The sequence below is a fragment of the Mytilus californianus genome, unplaced genomic scaffold (genome assembly GCF_021869535.1).
Source record: "Mytilus californianus isolate M0D057914Y unplaced genomic scaffold, xbMytCali1.0.p SCAF_31, whole genome shotgun sequence".
Classification (NCBI taxonomy): domain Eukaryota; kingdom Metazoa; phylum Mollusca; class Bivalvia; order Mytilida; family Mytilidae; genus Mytilus; species Mytilus californianus.
Window position 1 is genome coordinate 287,404 of NW_026262681.1, and position 26,105 is coordinate 313,508.

Sequence of the window (26,105 nt, forward strand, 5' to 3'; positions counted from 1 at the left end):
TACATGTTTAATGAATTATAATCGACAACCAATTTCCATTTAACTTTGTTGTCACCATTATCAGTCAGGGGAATTACTGAAATAAGTGATTTAAAAATCACTTATTTAAGTAGCAAATTAGAAGTTTTGTCACAAATTGTGATTTTGTAGTTTTACCAAAATTTTAAACATATAGGTTCAGATTATATCTTATTATTAGTAAAATTGGAAAAAATTAACCTTTTTCTTCTTTTTAATAGCAAGGTTTATGCCTTTGATGCAATCATTTAGCTGTAAATTCTATATTTGTTGAAAAAATGCTATGATTAAGGCTTTACCTAATGAACTGACACTTTCTTAACAGATTTTTCCAAGCAGGGGGAGTCATTTTCCTGTAAAATTCAAGGTTTCATCTTACAGATTATGTAATAAAATTTTACTGTTTGCGATCAAAATTTCACTGTTCGGGGGTGTTGAAATAAGGGGGGTAGTTAAAATAATAATACTTAAAGAAGTGATTTTTTGGAAGAAAATAGAGGTAAGATACTTAAACTAGTGATTTTTCATGTCATTATCCCAGGTTCAGTACAAGGTCATCACCTGACATGAACGGTCATCTTATCAACACAGATGTTGGTTCTGATAATTTTAGCAACATAATTAGTCCCTGGATCATTAGTATTGTATATTTAAAGCTACAATAAAATTAAATCACTTAGTCTACATGGTCTAGTGATTTATTTGTACTCCTTAAATACTGTAAACCAACTTATTTTCGCGACTTTCGTGAGTAGAAAAATAACGTGATTATAAATCGTCGCGAATATATAAAACTTGGATCGTTCCTTCAAGGAAATTAGAAAATCGCGAAATTAAATAGCCGGGAAGTGGTCTAGAAAGGGTAAAACGCGAAATAAAGTATCCGCGAAAATAAGTTGGTTTACAGTAAGTGATTATTAAAGAAAGACAACTCTTACTTCTAACATTTGTGGACACATGTACAATGTTACATGAATTAGTGATTTAAAAAATCACTCATTTATGTAAGTCCCCTGACTGATTATAAGAAAATGAAAAGTCCTGAAAAAATCTGTATAAATTGTTTTTTTATCTGAATGAACTGCCATTTTTGAACAGGGACAAAATCAGTAGGAGTTATATTTTTGGTCATCAACTTTCTTGTGTTCATTGAAAATAGTCTGCTGTACTGTACATAAAAAAAATTGCATGTCATTTAAAAATTATATCAGTTTAACTTTTTGTCATGTTGATAGGCTATTAGTAATAAGTGAATAAATATATTGCTTAATTTTTTCAGCTCCAAGTCTAGCCAATCCAACAATCCAAGGTTTATTATCTTCTCCAGTCAGTCTGACGAATGCTCAGCTGATTGGTCATCCAGAAGGCATACAGATTATCACACTCAACAATCCAAATGAAATACTATCTGCGGGAAATACAGATTCAACAAGATGGCAGCTTGCTACAATTATAACTGTCGGTGACGAAAATGTGGAACATAATGGGAAGTCAGAAGTACAAGGTATACTAAAAATAAATATCTTACATGGCTAGTACATGTTGTAGATTGATGATACATTCGGTAATTTATTAGTCCCCTACTGACGAAGTCCGTCAGTCTGGCAAATCAGTTTTCCACACTTTTTTCTTCATGCTTAAAGGTATTGATTAAAGATTCGAATTTTGTTCTGGTCTGATGATTTTGTGCAGAGTTATGGTCCTTTGACTTAGAAAATTTACTCAAATAATCAGTTTTCCGCACTTTTTTTCGTCATGCTTGAAGATATTGATTTGAAAATTGGTATATAGTTTTATCATGACAAGTTACAGATCAAGTTCGAATTTTGTTCCGGTCTAATGATTTTGTGCAGAGTTATGGTCCTTGGACGTTACTTAAATAATCAGTTTTCAACACTTTTTTTCATCATGCTTGAAGATATTGACTTGATATTTGTTATATAGTTTACACCATGACAAGTTATAGATCAAGTTAGAATTCTGTTCCAATACAATTAATTTTTAACAGGTAGGGGACTATGTATTGCCATGCAATACTCACAGAATGCTTGTTAAAATTAGTTTCCAAAATTGAATGCATACTTAAAACATTCTGTATGGTGACCTATAGTTGTTAACTTCTATGCCATTTGTTCTCTGGTGGAGAGTTGTATCATTGGTAATCATACCACATCTTCTTATTTTTACATTAACAAGCTAAATAACAAAATTACAAAATGAAATAAAAAAATAAAGGTACCTGTAATTTGCAGTTACTTCGTATTAGCTGGAATATTATGCACGATAATTAGGCACCAGCCCTTGTAAATCTAACACAGAGCCAGTAGATTTCTAAGACTCTAATCCTTTAACTTGTTTTAGTTCACAATGATCAGAAATTTTTGTTCACAAGGCTCTCACCTTTCTTATTCAGAATTCTGGAGAATCTTGAATTTCAATATATTTGTCAATTATACCAAAAAAAGGGTATAATGTCTTCTCAGTTTTGATTTGCACATTTTTACTATGATAATACAAAGAAAACCTTCAATAATCAAGCTTTTAAGGCAGGTATACTGTTATATATGCATGAAAGTATAGTCATTCACAGTTTTATTCATTTATAGAAAGATGAAATTTGTATTGGAAGTGAATGGATAACTAAAATTCTGGTTGTGACCTATTACCTTTCTCCAGCACAACAATGCACATAGATGAATTTCTCATATCACACGGAACACAGTGTGATATGAATAAGTGATAACTCAGATGCAATAGGAAGTTACTACATTTCTTCTTAGCTTTTAGTTAGGGCAATGATTACTAGTAAAGATAACAGCAGACTAATTTTTCTCTGTGGCAACAGTTAGTTTACTTCTGGTTTTCGTAATTTTGTCTGCAATTCATTTACTTGATCGATCATGGACGAGAAAATAAAGAAAGAAGTGGATGCACTATGCAAATCTACAAAGGGAGTCGTAATCAGACAATGCTTAAGAATTTAATATTGCTTGATATGACCTCTCAAACTTTTATCTAATTAATAATACTATACTTGACAAAGACTTGTTTTTATATTGAACTTCAAAAATTTTGAAAACTATTATTACATTAGAAAAATTTATGTACTTTATTAACATTATTTTTATGATTTATTCATCCTTCAACAAATTAAAAGGGTTAAGAAATCTTACACATACCAGATCATTGATGTGTCAAAGGTTTAGATTGTCATTGTATGCTGCAAGGTTTCATATGTAACTAACTTTTTGAGGTACCAGGTACATACGTTTTTGTGTATGCTTCAGTTTTGCTAAAGTTCTGAGATGGTTATCCTAGATTATAAATTATACATGCACTGTTATTGATAGATTTACATTCATGCATGAAAAGCTAAGATATAAACATATTATTAATATTTGTGATTGACAGGTTTGGAGGAAGGGAGTTCTAATGAGGTGACCCCATCAACATCAGATGACAGTGTGTTAATGCCACCCCCTCCTGTCCCTGAGTTGATGCCACTTCCTGCTGATGCTCCAGAATGGGCCAAGAGAATAAGGTGTTGTGAGGTAATTTTGTTACTTGTTTAAATTGGCTCAGCAATCAGTGCTTTAGTTAAAAATTAAAAAATCTGCCACAAAGGAATCTCCTTTTATTAATTAGGGCCCCTCCAAATGGCAGATGCCCTATAGTGATAGTCTGTCTGTCCGTCTGTCCATCCGTCCGTAACAAATTGTGTCCGTTCTATATCTAGAGAACCGTTATGATTTCAAAGTTTATACTTGACATGTATATTAACCAACACTAGAGGGTGTGTCATAATGTATGTACAACTTCCTAGGTCAAAGGTCAAGGTCAAAAACTTAGGTTTTAGTTGACAACCCCATGTCCTATGGTAAAGATTGTGTCCGCTCTATATCTTGAGAACCGTTATGATTTCAAAGTTTATACTTGACATGTATATAAACCAACACCAGAGGGTGTGTCATAATGTATGTACAACTTCCTTGGTCAAAGGTCAAGGTCATAAACCGGTTTCAGTTGACAATCCCATGTCCAATGATAAAGATACAAATTTTTTACCACACATTATTCACAGTGGGGCCCACAGAGATGGCTCCCATCTCAATGATATCTAGTATAACTATGTTTAGTTGTTCTTGATTTCCTTGGACACTAGATGTACTTTTAAAACATACACTGGGTCTGGTCTAAGACCAGTTACCGTCATTTACCAGTTATTGTCACCTGGCATTTATGTTTTACATATATTATGAGTATGATATACTGCTGTTATCTTCTGAGGAATAATTTTACTACATTTGTAAAAACTCTTGTTTGTTCCAATTAAGCCAAGAAAATGCAAAGATTTCGGTTGTTGGAATACGTAGTGAGATGATACACATGCGGTCACATGATGTAATTGCTTTATGGCATATTTGATTTTGGAAAACTTACCGTTTTCAGACAAAGCAATATCAAAGCTTGCTTTAGTATATAAATTTGTGTTAAAAGCAGAGTTCTCGATAAGTGGTGGTCCTTGGGATTTGACCACCACATTTTTTGGAAGGACCAACACAATTTTGGTAATTTGCAATAGAAATGATAGTGAGGACCTTCATATTTTCTTCAAGGACCACCAGGCAAAAAAAGATTTCGAGAACTCTGTAAAAGAATATAAAAAGATTTATAAATTTGAAAATTAAATTCTATGCTCCTATTTAATACAGTGTAAATTATTGATTAGAAGTGACTTCTTGATAAGATTTAGAGAAGAGAGAAGACCCTCTGAATTAATAGCCAAAATGAGCAATGTATTTGGTTTATTTGGTGATTAAGTTTATAAGTCATCAATTAATATGCAGTGATCTCCCCAGGCCGTTTTAGCATTTTAAACAGAATACTTTTTAATTGAAGTGTTTTTACTATATGATACTTTCTTTTCCATTTTAATATAAAAAAAGTTCTTTTTTGTACTAGATATTTGGTTGGTAGTTTCTGACAAGAGGAAAATTGTAATTCTGTAACTATAAATGAACATTGAAGACATAAACTGAAACAACTGTTATACTTTAATTGAATTCACAGTTATGAATTGAACAATATAAACATTACTTAAAAGAAATAGAGCATTGCCGTGACGCGACAAATGACATTGAAAAAAACCTTCTTTTTTTTTTACGCCAAATGTGATGCTATCCGAAATTTTCTGTGGAGAACACTGATATGTCATGTATGTCAAACCTTCGAATGATTTTATGAAACTGTGGCAGAAGCTTTATTATGATTTAGAGATGTTGTCAGAAGCAACATTTTTGAAAATAAATTGTTTCCATTATTATACGACCGCAAAAAAAATTTTTGCTATCGTATAATGGTATGATGTTGTCGTCGTCTGTGTCGTCGTCTTCAGAAGACACATTGGTTTCCGGACAATAACTTAAGTTTAAGTGAATGGATCTCTATGAAATTTTTTAAGAAGATTCAATACCACAAAAGGAAGGTTGGGATTGATTTTGGGGATGATGGTCCAAACCGTTTAGGAATTAGGGGCCCAAAAGGGACCAAAACAAACATTTTCTAGTTTCAGGATAATAACTTGTGTATAAATATTTCGATTGCTCCGAAATTGTACCACAATGTTTAATACCACAAGTTAAAGGTTGGGATTCATTTGAGGGGTTATGGGGCCAACAGTTTAGAAATTAAGGGCCAAAAAGGGGCCAAAAACAAGCATTTTTCTATTTTCCAGACAATAACTTGTGTGTAAGTGTATGGATCTCTCTGACATTGTACCACAAGGTTCCATATAACAAAGGGAAGGCTGTGATTGAGTTTGGGGTTAATTGCCCCAAATATGTAGGAATTAGGGGCAAAAAAAGGGCCAAAAACAAGCATTTTTCTAGTTTCCAGACAATAACTTGTATTTAAGTGTATGGATCTCTCTGAAATTGTACTACAATGTCCCATACTTCAAAAGAAAGGCTGGGATTGAGTTTTGGGGTTATTGCTCCAAGGGGGGTTTCAAAAAGTTGGGGGGGATTTTTTTTTCCAATTTTTTTAAGAGATTCATATTTTTTTTCAAAATTTTTCAAATTTCAAATTTTTGAAAGGTTTCAAGAAGAAATCTTCAATTGCACAGTATTGCGCAATAGATTTGTAAGATCTTTGACCACATTTATTTTGTGTCAGAAACCTATATTATGTCAAAAATTTGATCACAATCCAAATTCAGACAGTATCAAGCTTGAATATTGTGTCCAAATTTGCCTAAACTGTTAAAGGTTCGACCTCTGCGGTCGTATCAGGCTGCGCTCAGCGAAGCATTTTATTTGAGTATTTTACTGAGGAATGGACTTAAATTTGTAATCCTTCATGGATTGATATGAAACTTGGACAGAAGCTTATCTTCAAAATCAAGAAACACTATCTGAAGAAAAAAGTTTGATTTTTTAAAAAGAAATATGTATTTTATTGATAAATGGACTTACTATTTACAGTCAACATAACACTTTTAAACTGACAGCAGCAATTGCAGCCAAGACACAGGGTACCACAGAATCCTTTACCAGTTTTTCTTCAAATAGATTAAAGCAATATTTGGTGATTTTTTTGTTTTAGAAAATTGGAGATTATTACAGAGGATATGTTGAGAGTGACATGGATCTTGACCTCCTTTTGACTTTCCACAAACAACAAACACAGAGTCTGTGGGGTACCAGACAATCACCCAGTCCAGCCAAACCTTCGACAAGATTAATGTGGAAATCACAGTATGTTCCTATGGATGGTATACCATTTGTAAATACAGGTAACTTTAGGGGTTTTTATACGGCAGTTTACAGGACGTATTATGGTATACCGTTGTCTGTCTGTCTGTCCGTCCGTCCACAATATGTCGAACAATAACTCAAAAACGCTTTAACCAATCTGCATGAAACTTTGGTGAATTGTTTATATCTATTGACGTGAGCTCCGTTTCGTTTTTTATAAATTTTAGATTTTAAGTTTCTGAGTTATGGGGTTTTATTCATAAAAAAGGGGGATTTTCCAGTTTTCGGATAATAACTCAAAAACACTTTCACCAATTTGCAAGAAACTTTGGTGAATTGTTTACATCTATTGACATGAGCTCCCTTTTGATTTTTATTAATTTTAGATTTTATGTTTCTGAGTTGTTGGGTTTTATTCATTAAAAAAAGGGGGAATTTCCAGTTTTTGGACAACAACTCAAAATGCTTTCAGCAGTTTTCATGAAAGTTTTGTGAATTGTTTATAACTATTGACATAAGCTCCCTTTCGATTTTTATAAATTTTAGATTTTACGTTTCCGAGTTATGGGATTTTATTCCTAAAAAGGGGGTGATTTTCCAGTTTTCATACAATATATTTAAAGTGCTTTGAGCAGTTTTCATGAAACTTTGTTGACTGATTTATATCTAATAAGCTAACCTCCCTTTAGTTTTTCATAGATTTCTGAAATTACATTGAGAAGTTATTGAACTTTATTTTTTAAAAAAGCGACGGGCGTATCATGTGCTCATGGCGCAGCTGTTTATTTTAGTTACTGTATTACATTATCACAAAGAGTTTCTGTATTAATATAAAATTCAGTGCTGATTTATAGATATTATAGAAGAGTATATATTGATAAGAAATACTTTCCTCATTTTGAATATTGTTTCCTAAATTGTGGAAATGATGAGTGTAGACGAAATCATTGGTATATATATGTTTCATTAATACTTGCAAGTGAATGATTCTGTACAAAACAACTTGATGATGATTAGTTAAATACCCTATAAACAGAATGTGATATAGGGTATTTTTCAAAAGCATAGAGGGTTTGAAGGTATGCAACCAATGTTTTTATATTTTCAAAAGATGATAACTAAAATATTCAGCAGACACAAACTGGCCTTAATTGTTTGTTCTGCAAAGGTAGAGCGTAATGATTCACTTAAATGCACCAAATTACAGCAATTTTCCCTGTAGTTTTAATTTAAGGCTCCTCATGCAAATGATATAAGCATTAACATTGTGGACATTGAGAAAATATATCTTCACAATTTTTCCCTTGATAAAGCCACATGTATTGTATTGTAAAACCTCTATGAAAGAAAAAAAAAGCAAAAAAACTCATGGTAAGTCTTGCTCATCACATGACCTTCAATGATGAGTTGTATGCACTCATGCCATAAGTTGGGCTTAACATGCTTAAGAAGGCATCTAAAAGGCCAAGATTACAAAAACAACATCAAGATTCAATTTGATAGCAGTAAATTCAAACAATGGCAATGTTGATGTCTACTATTTATATATTTCAGGAAGCAGAGCAGTTGTGATGGAGTGTCAGTATGGACCTCGGAGGAAGGGTAATCCACACAAAAAAGAGACCAATGCTTCGGGAGACTATAAACTCACCTGCCCCGCTAGGTATGTTCAAATCAAACTTTTGTGAGATCTGTTCTCTACAGAAGTTAGATAACAACAAAACAAAGTGAACTCGATAAATGCAGAAATATATTTTTTCTGAAATTATGCCTTAATTTTAGTGCATGATTTTAAGGAAAATTAAAAAAATTTTCTTTTTCTTTATCAGGATTTATGTGAAAAGAGTAAAGAAGTTTCCAGAATTTTCTGTAGATTTGAATCTAGATAAAAAGACATTGAAGATGGAAATGGATAGAGCTTTTCATGAATTAAAACAGACTGGTTTTAATGGATTTGGACAGGAAAGGTACACAAAAAGAAAAAGTGAATAATCAGAAAAATATCTGACTGACTTGTTGACCCATAGTATTTACATTTTGGGTATTAACTGAATTGTCTTCGAATTACCCTAGGCCTGTCTTTGAATTACCTTCTGACTTCATGCAACAGTTACTTAAATTGTGATGCAATATTTTGCTGGGGCTTGTGTGGTTTGAAGTCATGGCAGACAAATTTGTATATGAGGAGTTTTCTAGAATAAATGGAATTAGGGGAGGGGGGCTTCAGAAGGCACTTTTATTAAAATTTGATGGATGGTGGTTATTTTAGACAGATAGCCTTTAATAACAATTATATGAAAAAAAATAATCAATTAAAATTTTATCCATGGCAGGGTTAAATAAAAAGTGCCTTTTGACCCCCCCCCCCCCCCCCCCACCATACATTTATATCTGGTCTGGAATAACCTTAAGTGTAAATAAGTCTATTAAGAGTCTTAAAAAGGTCTATTATTAAAGCCATATTATAACAAAATACAATATTACACATAACCTTATTATTTTAATATTTTTATACCTTAATATGCTTTGTTATAGATATCTCACTTATAGAAAGATTGTTAAGCTTTAGTTAATGAGAGTTACAAAGATATATAGGAAGTTGCTGTTTTGGGTTGTCTCACCTGAGTTACATGTTAGTAATACCTCTTAATCACCCTGTAGGCCCCTGGTTGTAGATTTTTCATTGTTACTGGACTGTCCTACTATTGATCAGCACTAAATAAGCAACTGATCTTTTAGTTTGCACTTTATGGTGAATGTAAATACATTTAATTGGTTTTTTTTTAATCTATCAACCAATATTTTATAATTTGATCTTTGAACAACATTGTCTTAGAAAAAAGGATCTTATAAAAAAAACTGTTGAAAATGGGATGTCTTGACCAGTATATTTTGTACACGTTGTATATATATATCATGTCACTTTTGAGAGTACTAGCATCCTTTAGTCAGGCTAAATTACTGAAATCTTCACAATTTTAGCATTTTAGTTAAATTTTAGACGGTTTCCGTCTAAAATGAAAGTGGCTGCATTTGTGTTCATTCTTAATATTGAAATGTAAGTTGTATTTGATGATAATACATAACATATATAAAGGTTGAGGATGAACACGGATGCGGCTACTTTCATTATTGACAAAAAACCATCTGAAAAGTGACATTTTTGGCATATTTGATATATTTTTCATATTTAAACTTGAATAGGAGCCTTTTTAATGAGTAAATCAGTTAAAATCTTTCACATAAACTAATAGAATCAACTGAAATAGACACTTTAGTGTTCAAAAAGTGTCCAAAATCCTTCGTCATATGAACCTGAAATTTGAGGCCAAAGTCGGCCCTTACCGGACCTACTCCTTTGTATATGAGGACTTTTCTAGAATTAATGGAATATGGGGGTCAGAAGGCACTTTTATTAAAATTTGATGGGTGGTGGTTATTTTAGACAGATAGCCATATTATAGTCTCTAAAAGGTCTATTATTAAAGCCATATTATAACAAAATACAATATTACACATAACCTTATTATTTTAATATTTTTATACCTTAATATGCTTTGTTATAGATATCTCACTTATAGAAAGATTGTTAAGCTTTAGTTAATGAGAGTTACAAAGATATATAGGAAGTTGCTGTTTTGGGTTGTCTCACCTGAGTTACATGTTAGTAATACCTCTTAATCACCCTGTAGGCCCCTGGTTGTAGATTTTTCATTGTTACTGGACTGTCCTACTATTGATCAGCACTAAATAAGCAACTGATCTTTTAGTTTGCACTTTATGGTGAATGTAAATACATTTAATTGGTTTTTTTTTAATCTATCAACCAATATTTTATAATTTGATCTTTGAACAACATTGTCTTAGAAAAAAGGATCTTATAAAAAAAACTGTTGAAAATGGGATGTCTTGACCAGTATATTTTGTACACGTTGTATATATATATCATGTCACTTTTGAGAGTACTAGCATCCTTTAGTCAGGCTAAATTACTGAAATCTTCACAATTTTAGCATTTTAGTTAAATTTTAGACGGTTTCCGTCTAAAATGAAAGTGGCTGCATTTGTGTTCATTCTTAATATTGAAATGTAAGTTGTATTTGATGATAATACATAACATATATAAAGGTTGAGGATGAACACGGATGCGGCTACTTTCATTATTGACAAAAAACCATCTGAAAAGTGACATTTTTGGCATATTTGATATATTTTTCATATTTAAACTTGAATAGGAGCCTTTTTAATGAGTAAATCAGTTAAAATCTTTCACATAAACTAATAGAATCAACTGAAATAGACACTTTAGTGTTCAAAAAGTGTCCAAAATCCTTCGTCATATGAACCTGAAATTTGAGGCCAAAGTCGGCCCTTACCGGACCTACTCCTTTGTATATGAGGACTTTTCTAGAATTAATGGAATATGGGGGTCAGAAGGCACTTTTATTAAAATTTGATGGGTGGTGGTTATTTTAGACAGATAGCCATATTATAGTCTCTAAAAGGTCTATTATTAAAGCCATATTATAACAAAATACAATATTACACATAACCTTATTATTTTTATACTTTTATACCTTAATGTGCCTTGTTATAGATATCTCACTTATAGAAAGATTGTTAAGCTTTAGTTAATGAGAGTTACAAAGATATATAGGAAGTTACTGTTTTGGGTTGTCTTCCCTGAGTTACGTGATAGTAATACCTCTTAATCACCCTTTAGGCCCCTGGTTGTAGATTTTTCATTGTTACTGGACTGTCCTACTATTGATCAGCAATAAATAAGCAACTGATCTTTTAGTTTGCACTTTATGGTGAATGTAAATACATTTAATTGTTTTTTTAATCTATCAACCAATATTTTATGATTTGACCTTTGAACAACATTTTCTTAGAAAAAAAGGATCTTATAAAAAAACTGTTGAAAATTGGATGTCTTGACTAGTATATTTTGTATATATATATCATGTCATAATAGAGTAAAATTAGTAGTATTTGAAAAAATTGTAAATTTCCACCACTTTTTCTCTCATTTCCAAAAGAATTGAACATTCAATTCGAAGCTTATATCAGAATTGCCATTAACTACGAAGCTTATATCAGAAATGCCATTAAATTAAAAAAACACTTTAATGCTTACATTTGTTTGGATTTACCTTCATCAGGTTCACAATAAACTAAACATTTGAAAGTGAGGTATGTATAAATATGTGATAACTCACATAAGACCAATAGGGACATTAACAGAATAGCCAAATTGTTTACATCCACTTCATTTAAACTTTGGTGGATAGTTGTCTCATTGGCAATCATACTTATCTCCTTATTTTTAAATTCATGTAAGGTCAACTTTGCCTGAGGGGTAGAGTTGAAACCTTAGTTTCTTGATAATTTCTAAATTTATCAAAGGGAATTTGAAAATAATGTCATTGCCCAGTTTCTCGATTTATTGAGATTTACGCTTGAAAATCCTCCATTTATAATCTGAATACGTCAAAACTTGAATTCAAAGGAGTTCAAATGGCATTTAATTATTCAATGCCATATGATATTAGATTTAAAACATTTATGACTTGCACAAGAGATACATCAAGTGTTCTTGTGCTTAAAATACCCAGTGAAAATTTTGAGAAGTTTGCAGGTATGTTATAAGTATTTTTAAGTATAATTTTTTTTTAAAGTAAACAAATGTTTTTTATCTTAAGAATAAAGTTAAGGTTCAGCGATGCATAATGTGTTTATTGCTAACAAATAAAGGCACAGCTACCAAGACTAAAGGGTCATTTAGAGTGTTTTTGAGCATTTTACATGATTTCAAATTTTGTTTGGCAAAGGAAAGTAACTCGATATGGAATAGGTGAAAACAAAACAAGTATGGTATACAGAATAAGATTTGATAATAATGAACCCTTAGCCTTAGATTAAAATTGTTATTATTTTCACAATTGAATTAAAGTAAAAAAAAAACCAGCATAGTTTTGGTATATGTCATAAAATGTGTTATGTTATTGTTTCTCAAAAACTACAGATTTCACCCAATTTAAAGTTGAACTTCCATCTATAATTTCTTTACAGATATTATGTACAGCTTCCAACAGAAAAAGCCCACGAATTCCATGATATGTCCTCCATCCCTGCCGTCCAACCTGTTGTACCTGTACACACTGTAGAGCCAGAGGTGGACACAGATCAGATAACACATAGACTGGATCCTAGGGTTGCTCAGAAAATCAGAGATCTTATAGCTAGTGGAGAAACCAGAGTTTATGCCATCAGAAAACAATTGAGGTTTAATTCACTTATTTTGACACTCTATTTCAATGGCTGAAAAAATTTGAATATATTATTGATTAGTTGAAATTTTGATATCAAATTGTTAGATGACCGCAATCGTATATTGGTATGACGTTGGCGTGGGTGTCATCCGAAGACACCTTGGTTTTCGCACAATAACTTTAGTTTAAGTGAATGGATCTCTATGAAATTTTACCATAAAGTTCAATACCACAAAAGTAAGTTTGGGATTGATTTTTTGGGTTATGGTCCTAACAGTTTAGGAATTAGGGGCTAAAAAGGGGCCCAAATAAGCATTTTTCTAGTTTCCAGACAACAACTTGTGGAACAGTGTATGGATCTCTCTGAAATTATACCACAAGTTTCCATACCACAAAGGTATGGTTAGGAATGGCTTTGGGGGGTTATGGCTCAAACCGTTTAGGAATTAGGGGCAAAAAAGGGGAAAAACAAGGGTTTCCTGGTTAATGGACAATTTAAAAGCAGTGTAAGGGAGGTAATCCAAAAACAAAATTGTACAATATTGTACAATGTTGGATTACCTCCCTTACACTGATTTTAAATGATCTTTAAGATTTTTATGATGTATTTAAATTGGTAATTATGGTTGCAAACTCCATTGGAAATTTGAATTGAGATTATGACTATATCTTGAGGGAAAGAATTTATTTTTTGGAAAAGGGGGGGAAGGGGGGTAAAAAAGAAATTGTGGTTGGCAATTTTTTTTTTTCATTTCAGATTTCAGAAATTAAAAAGAAAATTTCTTCAAATATTTTTTTTTTTTGCAAAAAAAAAGGGGGGGGGGGGGGGTCAATACGCAACAGCATGGTGTATTTCACAAAAGCAAAAAAAAAGGGGGGGGGGTAAATTTTTGTTGTTGTTGTTGTTGTTTTTGTTGGGGGGTCAATTCGCAACAGCATAGTGTATTGCACGAAAGCAAAAAATTTAATATAAATTCAAATCATATAACCAATTCTAAGTTCTTTGACTACAGTTATTCAGTGTCAGAAACCTATTATGTGTCAAATATTTATTTACAATCCAAATTCAGACCTGTATCAAGCGCGAATATTGTGTCCATTTTCCCCCCAACTGTTTAGGGTTAGACCTCTGCGGTTGTATTCAGCTGCGCTCAGTGAAGCATTTTATTTACTCTATGTTTATCATTGCGATTCCAAAACATACTGATAATCATATGATAATTAGACTTCAAAAAGAAATTTAATGGTTTCTTCTGTATTATTCCTGTATTCCTCTTTGATATATCTTCTTTATGGGGCAGGGGCTTTTAAGAAGAATTTAATGTTGATAGCAGATTTTTTTTTATTTGCTCATCATCACAACTTTTCTAGACTTTGGGTGATCTATAGAATTTTACATTCGGTATAAATCCTTTTCTATTGTTGACTTTTACAAATCTTTTTTTGAATTTATTTTTTTGTTTAGTTGATGTCATATTGGTGTCTTACAGTCATGACATGACTTGAATTTGGGGCCCTTTATAGCTTGCTTTTCGGTGTGAGCCAAGGTTCAGTGTTGAAGGCCATACTTTGACCTATAGTAGTTTACTTTTACAAATTGTGACTTGGATGGAGAGTTGTCTCATTGGCACTCATACCACATCTTCTTATATCTATATAGCATGGCAAATGATGTATGCATAGAAGGATATGCTTACCTTGTTGTCTGTCCGTCCGTCAGGTCTTTTTAGCGCTCTCACATGTACAATTCTTGCCAGATTTTTATAAAACTTATACTATAGGTTAATATCAGCAATATCTTGGACAAGTTCTATAATGGTGGCCAATCAACTTTTTTTTAAGAGTTATGCCCCTTGGAAATATTAAATTTATGGAAAATGGCGGCGTTATTACTTGAAAAAAAATGTTTTATTTAGTTATTTACAAGCTATCCCTTGTACCTTGGATAGATAAAATATGTGCAACGCGGGGGAACATTGGAACTCTGTTCTTTTATTTGATTGGATTTAATAGATTCGCACATCAGTATATAATATGGTTGTCTCAAATACAGTTAATACATGTGTGATATGATTCTTGTTTTAGAGCATTTGTAACTAGAGATCTATACCATGGGGGTAATGTTCCAGAGAGACATGACCTGACATTATTTCCTACTGTTAATGATTTAAAGAACCATATCCATCAGGCATTAAAAGATGTAGAAAATGGGACACTGCCTCTTACAGCACCTACAGTATGTTATTATTCAATATACTGTGGATTCATTATATTATGTGGGATACCAATTTTCATGAATTTGTCGGTAAACGTGAGCCATGAATTTGAATTTTCAACAAAGTATAAATTTTTTATAGGCATGAAATCAAATATTCACGAAAATTGGTACCTTAACAAATAAATGATTCCATAGTAGTACTCATGAGGCAAGGTTGCATAAATGATAAACAATCTTAAATCAATAAAATCTGTGCAAAAGAGTTCATCTAACTTAATAGCTGTGTTGGTCATCATAACAATACATTTGTTTCTAGAATTTTTTTGACACTGAAATATTTCTGTAATTGCTTACAGATTTGTATTTTTTTGCATTTGCTTAATATCAATGCTAAAGGCCTGAATTCCTATACTATTAGGGTCATTGCAGGAGAGATATGTATTTCCACAGAAGATGCTTCAAGATCAGTAGTACTCTAAAAATACATTAGTCTCAATACATGTGGATGACTCATGAGTATTATAATTAGACTTCGAGAAATTATCTCAACTATTCATCTCCTGATCATGGTACATGTAACAAATCATAGAAGCCTTACAAATATTTGCAAGTGATGCAGTATAAAAACTGGATCATTTTAGGAAAGGAAAGAGTTAAGAAAGAAGTATTGATGACGTGTCTGCAAAAGTGAGCAACAACCAACATGTACAATTCACATTTATGAATACAGTAATGAGTTGGGATTGATACACTGCACTACATGTAATACAATGTTAATGGTCTTGTTTATCGTCTAATGATAAAATTCGAAATACTTGGTAAAATCTGTAATTCTGATGTACATGTTGTAAGGATACAAAACAAATCAAGTTTCTACAGCCATGAAGGAATTTTTGGTATTTAATGAAGTGTTTATTAATTTGTGTACATATAAGACTATCAGATGAATACATCCGTTTGTCTCTCTGGTATATGTATTCAGTTGTAATTATGCTCTCCTAGTAGAAATTTGCTTATGTTTAACATTATTGTTTATTTAAAAATTAGGGACAATGAGATGTGTCTGTTTTTTGTTTGTAGGTTAATGTAGAGATAATTGGAAATGACAATTCTAGAGAATCTAGCGGAGACCAGTCATTATGGTTGCAACAAGGCGGGGGATCAGATGGCAGTGAACCAGTTCCAGAAACAGTAACTGTGACATTGACTCAACAACCTGGTGAAGGTATGCTTTATATTTAAACATGAGTCAAGAAGAAATTTGTCCAACTCAAATCTTGCATTGAAAGTAGAAATTTTGAGGTATACTCAGGAGTTCAAATTAGCGATGGTTAGAGTCTGTGACCTACCATTTTCGAGTTCCTTCCTTTCTTTCTGTAACTAGTTATACCCAACTGTGGCAACAGACTTAATTTTTTATTGCTTATGGAAAATGTTTCTTCCAACATTGTGTATTGCATCAATAAATCTAGTATTAAAATGTTAAGATATTTAATTTGATGAAAGGCAGTTATTTTGATTGCATTAGATTATTTGGCTGTAATATTTGATCCTAACAGAATAAAGGGTACATAATATTTGTTCGAACTGTAATATTTGTTCCTAACAGAATAAAGGGTACATAATATTTGTTCCAACTGTAATATCTGTTCCTAACAGAATAAAGGGTATATAATATTTGTTCCAACATGAACAGATAATATGGCATTATTTTAACAAAGTTTTCAGGGGAACAGATATATGTTGACATTTCCATAAAGACGGAAACCTGATTGATAAAGGTCCACAAAGAGGCAGACCAAACATCATATCCCAAGGTCAAGGGAGTGTTGTTTTGAACATTGTTACATACTCAAATACATTTTTGATTTTTTTATTGTCGAGCCTGCGATTTCTGTGATAGTGATCCCATGGCGGCAGCGTTAACTAACTTCTTAAAAGCTTAACATTTCAGAAGGTAAAAGACCTGGATGCTTCATACTTTGTATATAGATGCCTTATGATGTTAAGTTTCCATCTGTCATATGTCCATTGTCCTTGACCTCATTTTCATGGTTCAGTGACTACTTGAAAAAAAAGTTAAAATTTTTTGTAATGTTAGTTTCTCTCTTATTATGAGTAATGGGATAACTATATTTGGTATGTGCTTACTTTGCAAGGTCTTCATGCCTGTCAGACAGTCTTCACCAGACCTCGACCTCATTTCATGAATCATTGAACAAGGTTAAGTTTTCGTGGTCAAGTCCATATCTCAGATACTATAAGCAATAGGTCTACTATATTTGGTGTATGTAATGATTGTAAGGTGTACATGTCCAACTGGCAGGTGTCATCTGACCTTGACCTCATCTTCATGATTCAGTGATAAAAGTTAAGTTCTTGTGTTTTGGTCTGTTTTTCTAATACTGTATGCAATAGGTCACCTATATTTGATGTATGGAAATATTTTACGATCTACATGTCAGTCTGGCAGGTTTTATTTGACCTTGACCTAATTTTCACAGTTCATTGCTCAATGTTAAGTTTTTGTGTTTTGGTCTGTTTTTCTAATACTGTATGCATTAGGTCAACTATATTTGGTGTGTGGAAATATTTTACGATGTACATGTCAGTCTGGCAGGTTTTATTTGACCTTGACCTCATTTTCATGGTTCATTGCTCAATGTTAAGTTTTTGTGTTTTGGTCTGTTTTTCTTAAACTTTAAGCAATAGGTCAACTATATTTGGTGTATGGAATGATTGTAAGGTGTATATGTCTGTCTGGCAGGTATCATCTGAACTCCACCTCATTTTCATGGTTCATTGGTCAATGTTCAGTTTTCCATGGTTTGGTCTGTTTCTTTTATACTATAAGCAATAGGTCATCTATATTCGGTGTATGGAATGATTGTATTAAAGGTGTACATGTATTTCCGGCTTGGTTTATCTGACCTTGACCTCATTTTCTTGGATCAGAAATGTTAATATGATACTTGTAGTAAAACTTTATATTTAGGACTATCAACATAAAATCAATGGTCAGTATAGTAGGCGAGACATTTCAGCGTGTGCACTCTTGTATTGAATATTAACTAATCCTATTTCTTTTATAGATGGCCATCATGTAATATCTAGAATAGAAACACATCTTAGTGATGGCACCACCAGAGTGAGTACAACCTTGACTCCTGAGACTGCTCAGTTGTTGTCAAGACTACATCCAAATATGTTCCCAGCAGGATCACTTTTACAGGTAAGAATGTTTTTATCTTTTCTTTCTATAATTCAAATATTGTAAAGACTACTGCACTGAGCAAAATGTCTTTGGCATTGTGAGATATTCTAGATAAATATATTTCTATTAATTATTCACTTTCGACTTATTCCAATAAAATGGATATTGGAGGGTAAGAGGACATATAAAATCCCCCAAAGACCAATATACTTTGTTTAAAATAGAATTCTGTTAAAATTTGTTCCAGTAAAAACATTATGAATTGAGAGACCGTTCTACTTCTGGAATGTGAATTTGTTGGGACCATGAATAAAAGGAGATGTTGGTTATATTTCAATGAGACAGAGACTATACAAATAGCCAAAAGACATCGAAATATATTTCCTTCTGATTTCTGTCATAGGCATTGACCACATTTTCATATTCTTTTGGTCAGGTCATTTTTAAAGATATTTTTTCATTGAATTACTATGTAAAGTTACTTACATTTGATAAGTGTTATAAACTGTCATAAATTGATATCAATCTAGCATATCTGATATATTTTCGACAAAACTAATTTCAAAAAAAGATATCTCAGTGCAGTTGTTCGAGTTTTGGATTTAGGTTTCTTTGAAGAATTTTAAAACAGGCAAATAGAATGATAACCAATGTCATGTTATGCTGGGTGCATTGTATAACAAATGTCCTGTAAACTTTAAATGTCTTTATTTGGTGTATTTTTTTCTTTTCAGCAACAAATTGACCAAGCAGTTACATCAATATCTGAAAAAATACTGACTGATCAAAAACCTGATGAAACTAACGATGTAAACACAGATGAAAATAATTTTTCCTCTGTTGACAATTTTATGCCAAGTTTTAGTACAAGTGACAGTTTAGTGACAAGTTTTAATTCTGTACCAAATCTTTCAATTGACGGTTTACAGTCAGAAGATGGCATTAGTTCTCAATATACAATAGAAAATCTAGGTCAACATATAGGTTGTGAAAATTTAGATCAGAGCATGAACTCGATAGAAAATACATCACAAATTGGTGAAGAAGGAAACAATGATATGAGCAATATAATTCCAAAATCAGAAAATTCAGAAATTTCAGAATCTCAGTCACAAACACACATTCAGACAACTGAGCTAGGAATCAAAAGAAAAAGTGAAACATCTCATTTGCAGATTGATCCTTTACCTTCAGAAAGTCAAATAAGTGGGACATCGTCACAGGTGGCGCCACTTGAAATAAACACATTATCTGGAGACATGACTGGAATCATTCAAATACCGTACTCTGTCAATGGATTACAAATTATACCAATTTCTGGAGTAGGAAACAACTTGTTTAGCTTTTCTAACGGTAATATTCATCCTGTTCAAATCGGACAAATTACATCAGACGATAATGTTTCTCTGGCTTATTCTTCATCAGATTGCACAGATATGCAGATTGATAACTCACAGTCTATTGCAGATATGCAAATTACTTTTTCAAATGATGATGTCGATTCTTCCCAACTTGAACATTATAGTATAAAACTAAACCATAAAGAAAATGAAGATGTGCAATCAAATCAAATTAGTTCAGAAATGTCACAGGAGGAAATGGAAACGGCCATTGATGAATCTTTGATGCAGGGTAAATTTTTTATTATTACTGCAAATTTCTATGCTTATTTAACTGCTTAAGGACTGGTTACCCCAGAAAAACTTGTCAAAAAAGGTACTTTTATAAATATCATCTCATTATGACTTTCCCAACATGCCCAAATAAGAACAGACACAAAGTTTCTTCCACTGATGTCTAGTTGAATTATTTTCTGTCTAATTCTTGTTTTACAGTACTAGTAGCTACATGCATGTTTTTATGCCCCCGCCGTAGCGGTGGGGGCATTAAGTTTTACCCTTGTCCGTCTGTACGTACGTATGTACGTCCGTCCGTACGTCCCAAAATTGGTTTCCGTTCTCTAACTTGAGTTTGCCTCAACCAAATGAAACTTATACACAATGCTTATTACCACAAAACACAGATCAAGTTTGAATTTTGGTGGCGTCACTTAAACCGTTCTAGAGTTATGCCCCTTTATAAATGGAAAAATTGCAAAATTTTTAGTTTCTGTTCTCTAACTTAAGTTTGCCTCAACCAAATGTTATGAAACTTATACACAAGGCTTATTACCACAAAACACAGATCAAGTTTGAATTTTGGTGGCGTCACTTTAACCATTATTGAGTTATGCCCCTTTATAAATAGAAAAATTGCGGAATTTTTAGTTTCTGTTCTCTACTTAAGTTAGCTTCAACCAAATGTTATGAGACTTACACACAAAACTCAGATCAAGTTCAAATTTGGGTAGCGTCACTTTTACTGTTCTTCAGTTATGTCCCTTTATAACTATATGATATGCAAGCGGGGGCATCATCTGTGTCCACATGTGGACACTATCCACATTTATTTATTTATGTATATTTATATTAGGGCTAACGCTTACAGGTGACTGGGGGCCATAAAGTTGCTTTCCTATCCGTTAACTCACTTTGCCTGACCGTCAAAAGCCATGAAAGCGATATATAGTCTCCCTGTTGTTCACAAAACTCGCTTTCAGTCACTTTCCTCATGGTCAATTTTCAATTTTTACCAAGTTGAGGAAACGGCAATTTATTATTTTAAAGTAAAGAAATTCAAAGACATAAACGAATTATTTTCTTTTGAAAAGAGGTTAAAGCAGTGACTATACAGTTGGTTGAATATTATTTCATAAAGACAATTTTTTGTAGTGTGAGTCCTGTACATGTATATTACATAGAACCATTTTCCAAGAAACATTTTAAACCATGAAGAGCAACATTTAAAAAAAAAAGGTTTTAAAAGTTTTTAAATTTGATTAATGAACACTACAAACCAGTAAAAGTCTGAAATGGCCTATGTCTGTACTCGACTGTACTGATTTTTACTCGACCAGTCTGAATTGGTCTGAATTTTACTCGACATTACTCGACCCCAGTCTTAACCATACTCGACCGTACTGATTTGTACTTGACCCTTATTTTTGCCATTGAAAATAGTCTGAACTATTACTCGACCAGTCTGAAACAGTCTTAACCGATTCTCGACCTGTACTCGACCAATTTTTTCAGTCTAAACCATACTCGACCAAAGGTCTGAACAATACTCGACCAGTCTGAACCATACTTGACCAAAAAACCTATACTTTTTTTTTAATTTTAGCTGTTTAAATTAATTTCTTTTTTTCTGACATGACAACAGCCACAATAAAATAAAGATATATATAAAAACATATTTTTACATCCTTACATGATTCTCAGATTTATCAAATAGAGATAGTTAAACTAAATTATCTTATATAATAATTTAATTATATTAATTTTAAAGTTTTAGAGTTTTGTTAAAAAAAAGATTTTCTTTTAACTAAATACCACACCTTTACTGAGGGTAATAAAACCTTATTAAGGTGCTTCTTTTTTTTTTTAAACTTAATTTTCCTAAATTCCTAAAGAAAAACTATATAAGTTTCATGGTTACATACAATAGTTATATAATTATCTTTCTAATGGGGAAACAACAGCCAAAAAATCACTGAAATTGTTTAACCTTATATTAGAAATATATCTATTCTTATTATAATTTGGGATATATTATATATAATATATATCAAAAAGGGATAAAAAATTAAAGAAAAATTTTCTTCTGATTAATGGTAAAGTATAAAGTAATACCTCCTGCTTGGGGCAAACTCATTAAAAAGATCACACCTGGTCAGAGAGTATTACTTTCTAATTAGCATTCATTAAAAATTGCAACATCCTGTAAAACTCAAATCGCAAGGCCTTTTGAATTCACTAGATAAGTAATACACAAGTTTAAGAAAAAAAGGGCTTTCTTTTTACATGTAAAACACACATGTACTGAGGTAATTAAACCTTATTAAAGTGCTTCTTGTATGCCATGTCTTTAATTTTGATAAAAGTTATTTAAATTTAATTGAAATAAATTTTTTCTGCAACTTTGGAACACATTTCCTTTTTTAAATGGTTATCAAGAATTGCTATGGAAGTTCTATTATTATGATTATATTAAATTCTTGGTTTTACAAAACAAAGGTGTGATTTTTAAAATTTATTAAGTTGCTTTATATACTATTTTAAATATATTTTAATAAAAAAAATGTTCACTGCATTATTAACTAAACTCAACTGACACCATAAATCTATACAAGGCTTAAGTAAATGTTGAAAATTGTCCAGACACCATAAAATATATCTGAAACATTAAAAAAAAATTTAATAACATTGAAAATACTAGTCACAATTCAGTTTTGAGATTATTTTAAAAGGTGATATATATATGTAAATGTTGATAAATATGGTGTTGAATTTATATTATGTTAATTGTGAAATTTTGGTTTCAATGCCCTATTGAATTCATTTGAACTTTCAAATTGTTGTTCAAATTTCTAGCCAGGGGAAATAGCTGTTAAAAACAGTTCCTAAATTGATGAAATACAATAGATAGATACAAAAATTAGGTCTAGGTTGGTTAAGACTTAGTCGAGTATGGTTCAGACTAGGTCGAGTATGGTTCAGACTAGGTCGAGTATGGTTCAGACTAGGTCGAGCATGGTTCAGACTAGGTCAAGCATGGTTCAGACGAAAATAAAATGGTAAAGTACTGGTCGAGTAAAGGTTGAGTACAAGTTCAGACTGTTAAGTATGGTTCAGACTACAGTCGAGTATTATCAAGTAAATTTCAGACCAATTCAGACTGGTCGAGTAAAAATCAGTACAGTCGAGTACAAATATAGGCCATTTCAGACTTTTACTAGTTTGTAGTGGAATACACAGATAAAACTCTTTATTAGCTTTTTTATAGACCATTGCATCATCAGGGTTCTCGTTAAGCAATGTTAAGACGTGTATACGTGTCCTGGACGCATGAAAATCGAGCTGGACCCGTCATTTTTGAAACCCGTGAGTCCTTGGGACGCGTCTCATTGTATCCCCTGAGTCCCAAACACATCGTTTTGCCTAGAAGATTCATGATTGTCGACATTGTTTTGACGAGAAACTAAAGCGGAAGTCTATGTTGAAAAATTTATGTGATGCGTAGATCAATATTTTTGTAGAATGATAACTATTTTTTTTAAATTAAATGTATTTCATCCTAAAATATAATAATTCTGTTCAAACTAATTAATTAATATGTAATCATCACCGATTTTAAAAAAATTTACTAGTATTTGGAAAGCGTGAATATTTCCACTTGTTGAACATCACGTACATATCGATTGAAACAAAAAAGTAAATTTTGTTTGAGAATTTGAAATGATATGATATAATATTTCATAACTGTTGCTACTATGCATAAAATATAGTGATCGTAGAACAGTGTAGATATAAAATTTTACGGTTAAAAATAATTTTACTGGTCTTCAAATAATTTAACATTTTCTCGTATTGTGCATGTTGAACATCGCGATCGTAAACAAAGGTAAAAAATGTTTTGAAATTGAAACAGATCGGATTTAAAAAAGTTTAAAGCCAAACTCATCAATGCTCATTATTATGAACAGTTTTCACTTTAGATTTGCTTGTTTTTATTAAAGACTATGATAATTATAATGATGCAACATCAACGTGATTATTAACTGAATTATTAAATAAAGTATCACAATGAGTCAGTCAAAGTTAAAGTCCGTCTTCAAAAGGAAACTTGATGACATTGAATCATCAGTTCCAAGTAAAAGACCAAGAGTCAATGTCCACAAAACCAAGAATTGATAGACATAGAAAGAAGTCTGTTATATATATGTTGTAATGAACAATAACTATTGAGAGATCATAAATTTTATTGATATAATAAAAACTACCAATCCATGGCAAACACGCATCGTTTTAGTTTTATTTCGTCATATTTCAGTCAGGGGTACTACTTGTACAAGTAATTTTTATTTACTTTACGAAGTAAAAAAAATATACTTATATAAGTAAATTTGTAGGATACTTATACAAGTGAATTTTATTTACTTGTATAGGTAAAAAAAAATTGACTTAGTTATGTCCCTTAGACATTCAGATTTTTTTACTTATATAAGTGAAAAAGTAATCTTATCTTCATTTCTTAAATTCTTAGGATTTCTTTGCTCTAATAGAATTTTAATTTGTCTGCCCATTGCAAATGTCTTTACTAATCATTTGAGTGTAATTTCATGGACAATGAAAATCCCATTTGTCTGTTATCTTCAGAACACTGGTCATTTACAAGCCCCAAAGGAGCAATTTTTGAAGGCTTTGCGCAAATACTTAAGATCTTTGGGCAATCAGTTTCTTTGTTGAATTAATGAGATGAAACATTGAACTTTAATAAAAAATTATGAGCTAACCTGGGAAAAATCATTATAGTCATGATTTTACATCTCAAAACTTGAGAATTTTGGTGGAATTGTAAAAAAAATTTACTTGTATAAGTAATTTTTTGAGAAAATTAAGGGGAGATTATTTAAACATTATAATTTACTTATATAAGTATATTTTTTTTTACTTATTCAAGTAAATAAAAATTACTTGTACAAGTAGTACTCCTGACTGTATTTCATTATATTAAGGCACAAAAAAATACATGCATCCTGGATTCATGAAAATCTTTTGGGACTCACCATTTCTAAAAGTGAAGAGTCCCAGGACTCACCATGAAAAATTCCTAGTGAGAACCCTGATCATAAAAGAAACTAAAAACGCATTTTGTGTAATCAATTTATTTGAATTTTATGTTAAAAAACATTAGTTGTTTTGTGAGCTTCCAAGCCAAAAAAAAAACTTCCAAGAGAACCATGTAATTAAACTGTTTTATATACATGTGTGTAAATGTTATCACCAATGAGGTGAACCAAGTTTATAAAAAAATAAATGTTGGTGGTGGGGGGGGGGGGGGGGTAAATCCATTTAATTTTGTTTTGTATGAAGATTTTTTTTTTAACAATTTATTTTTTCAATAACTGAATCATTTAATTTTTATGTTTAAATTTTGTAATGAACATATTTGATGAATGGAACTTGGTATTAAAAATATTCAAGGATTCAATTTATTTTTATATTACAGGTAACCTTGAGGATTCCTGACCATGCTCACATTCAGACAGTATTGATAATTTGGCAAGAGTTAAAACATTATAATGATCACACAGTTCTAAGTGCTTCTGATCTTTATAATTCATAATAGTCTTTTAAATTATTGCTATTTAAGATAAAACAATGAGATGTGAAATATTGAGTCACTTTAAATTAAAGATAAATATTTTAGGAGTTTTTTATTTACTCACTCAGCATGCTCAACATGCACAGCATAAAGCATATTCAGAACTGTCATATTCCTGACTTGGTACAGGCATTTTCTGCTGTAGAAATTGGTGGATTGAACCTGGTTTTATATCTAGCTAAACCTCTCACGTAAAATAACAAAAATACCAAACTCAGATGAAAATTCAAAACGGAAAGTCCCTAATCAAATGGCAACATCATAAGCTCAAACACATCAAGCAAATGGATGCCAAAATTAAATAATTTAAATACCAAACTCTGTACTGTCATATTCCTGACTTGGTACAGGCATTTTCT

At 31.7% G+C, this 26,105-nt stretch overlaps 1 protein-coding gene across 4 annotated transcripts in view; it reads left to right on the forward strand.

The window, feature by feature from the left end:
* LOC127736442 (calcium-responsive transcription factor-like) overlaps positions 1 to 26,105 on the forward strand; it is a 91,039-nt gene that overhangs the window by 5,248 nt on the left and 59,686 nt on the right. For 2 of the 4 annotated variants that reach the window (XM_052246989.1, XM_052246988.1), the window contains 11 exons: positions 1,298 to 1,522; positions 3,430 to 3,569; positions 6,622 to 6,811; positions 8,328 to 8,436; positions 8,603 to 8,740; positions 12,849 to 13,061; positions 15,134 to 15,284; positions 16,347 to 16,491; positions 18,359 to 18,498; positions 19,215 to 20,112; positions 25,591 to 25,788. In XM_052246989.1, coding sequence (XP_052102949.1) covers positions 1,298 to 1,522; positions 3,430 to 3,569; positions 6,622 to 6,811; positions 8,328 to 8,436; positions 8,603 to 8,740; positions 12,849 to 13,061; positions 15,134 to 15,284; positions 16,347 to 16,491; positions 18,359 to 18,498; positions 19,215 to 20,112; positions 25,591 to 25,610 — 2,369 coding nt within the window. In that variant the 3' untranslated portion in view covers positions 25,611 to 25,788. Of the gene's footprint in view, positions 1 to 1,297; positions 1,523 to 3,429; positions 3,570 to 6,621; positions 6,812 to 8,327; positions 8,437 to 8,602; positions 8,741 to 12,848; positions 13,062 to 15,133; positions 15,285 to 16,346; positions 16,492 to 18,358; positions 18,499 to 19,214; positions 20,113 to 25,590; positions 25,789 to 26,105 lie in introns of those variants that run through there. The other 2 variants (XM_052246991.1, XM_052246990.1) reach the window with 2 other exon arrangements.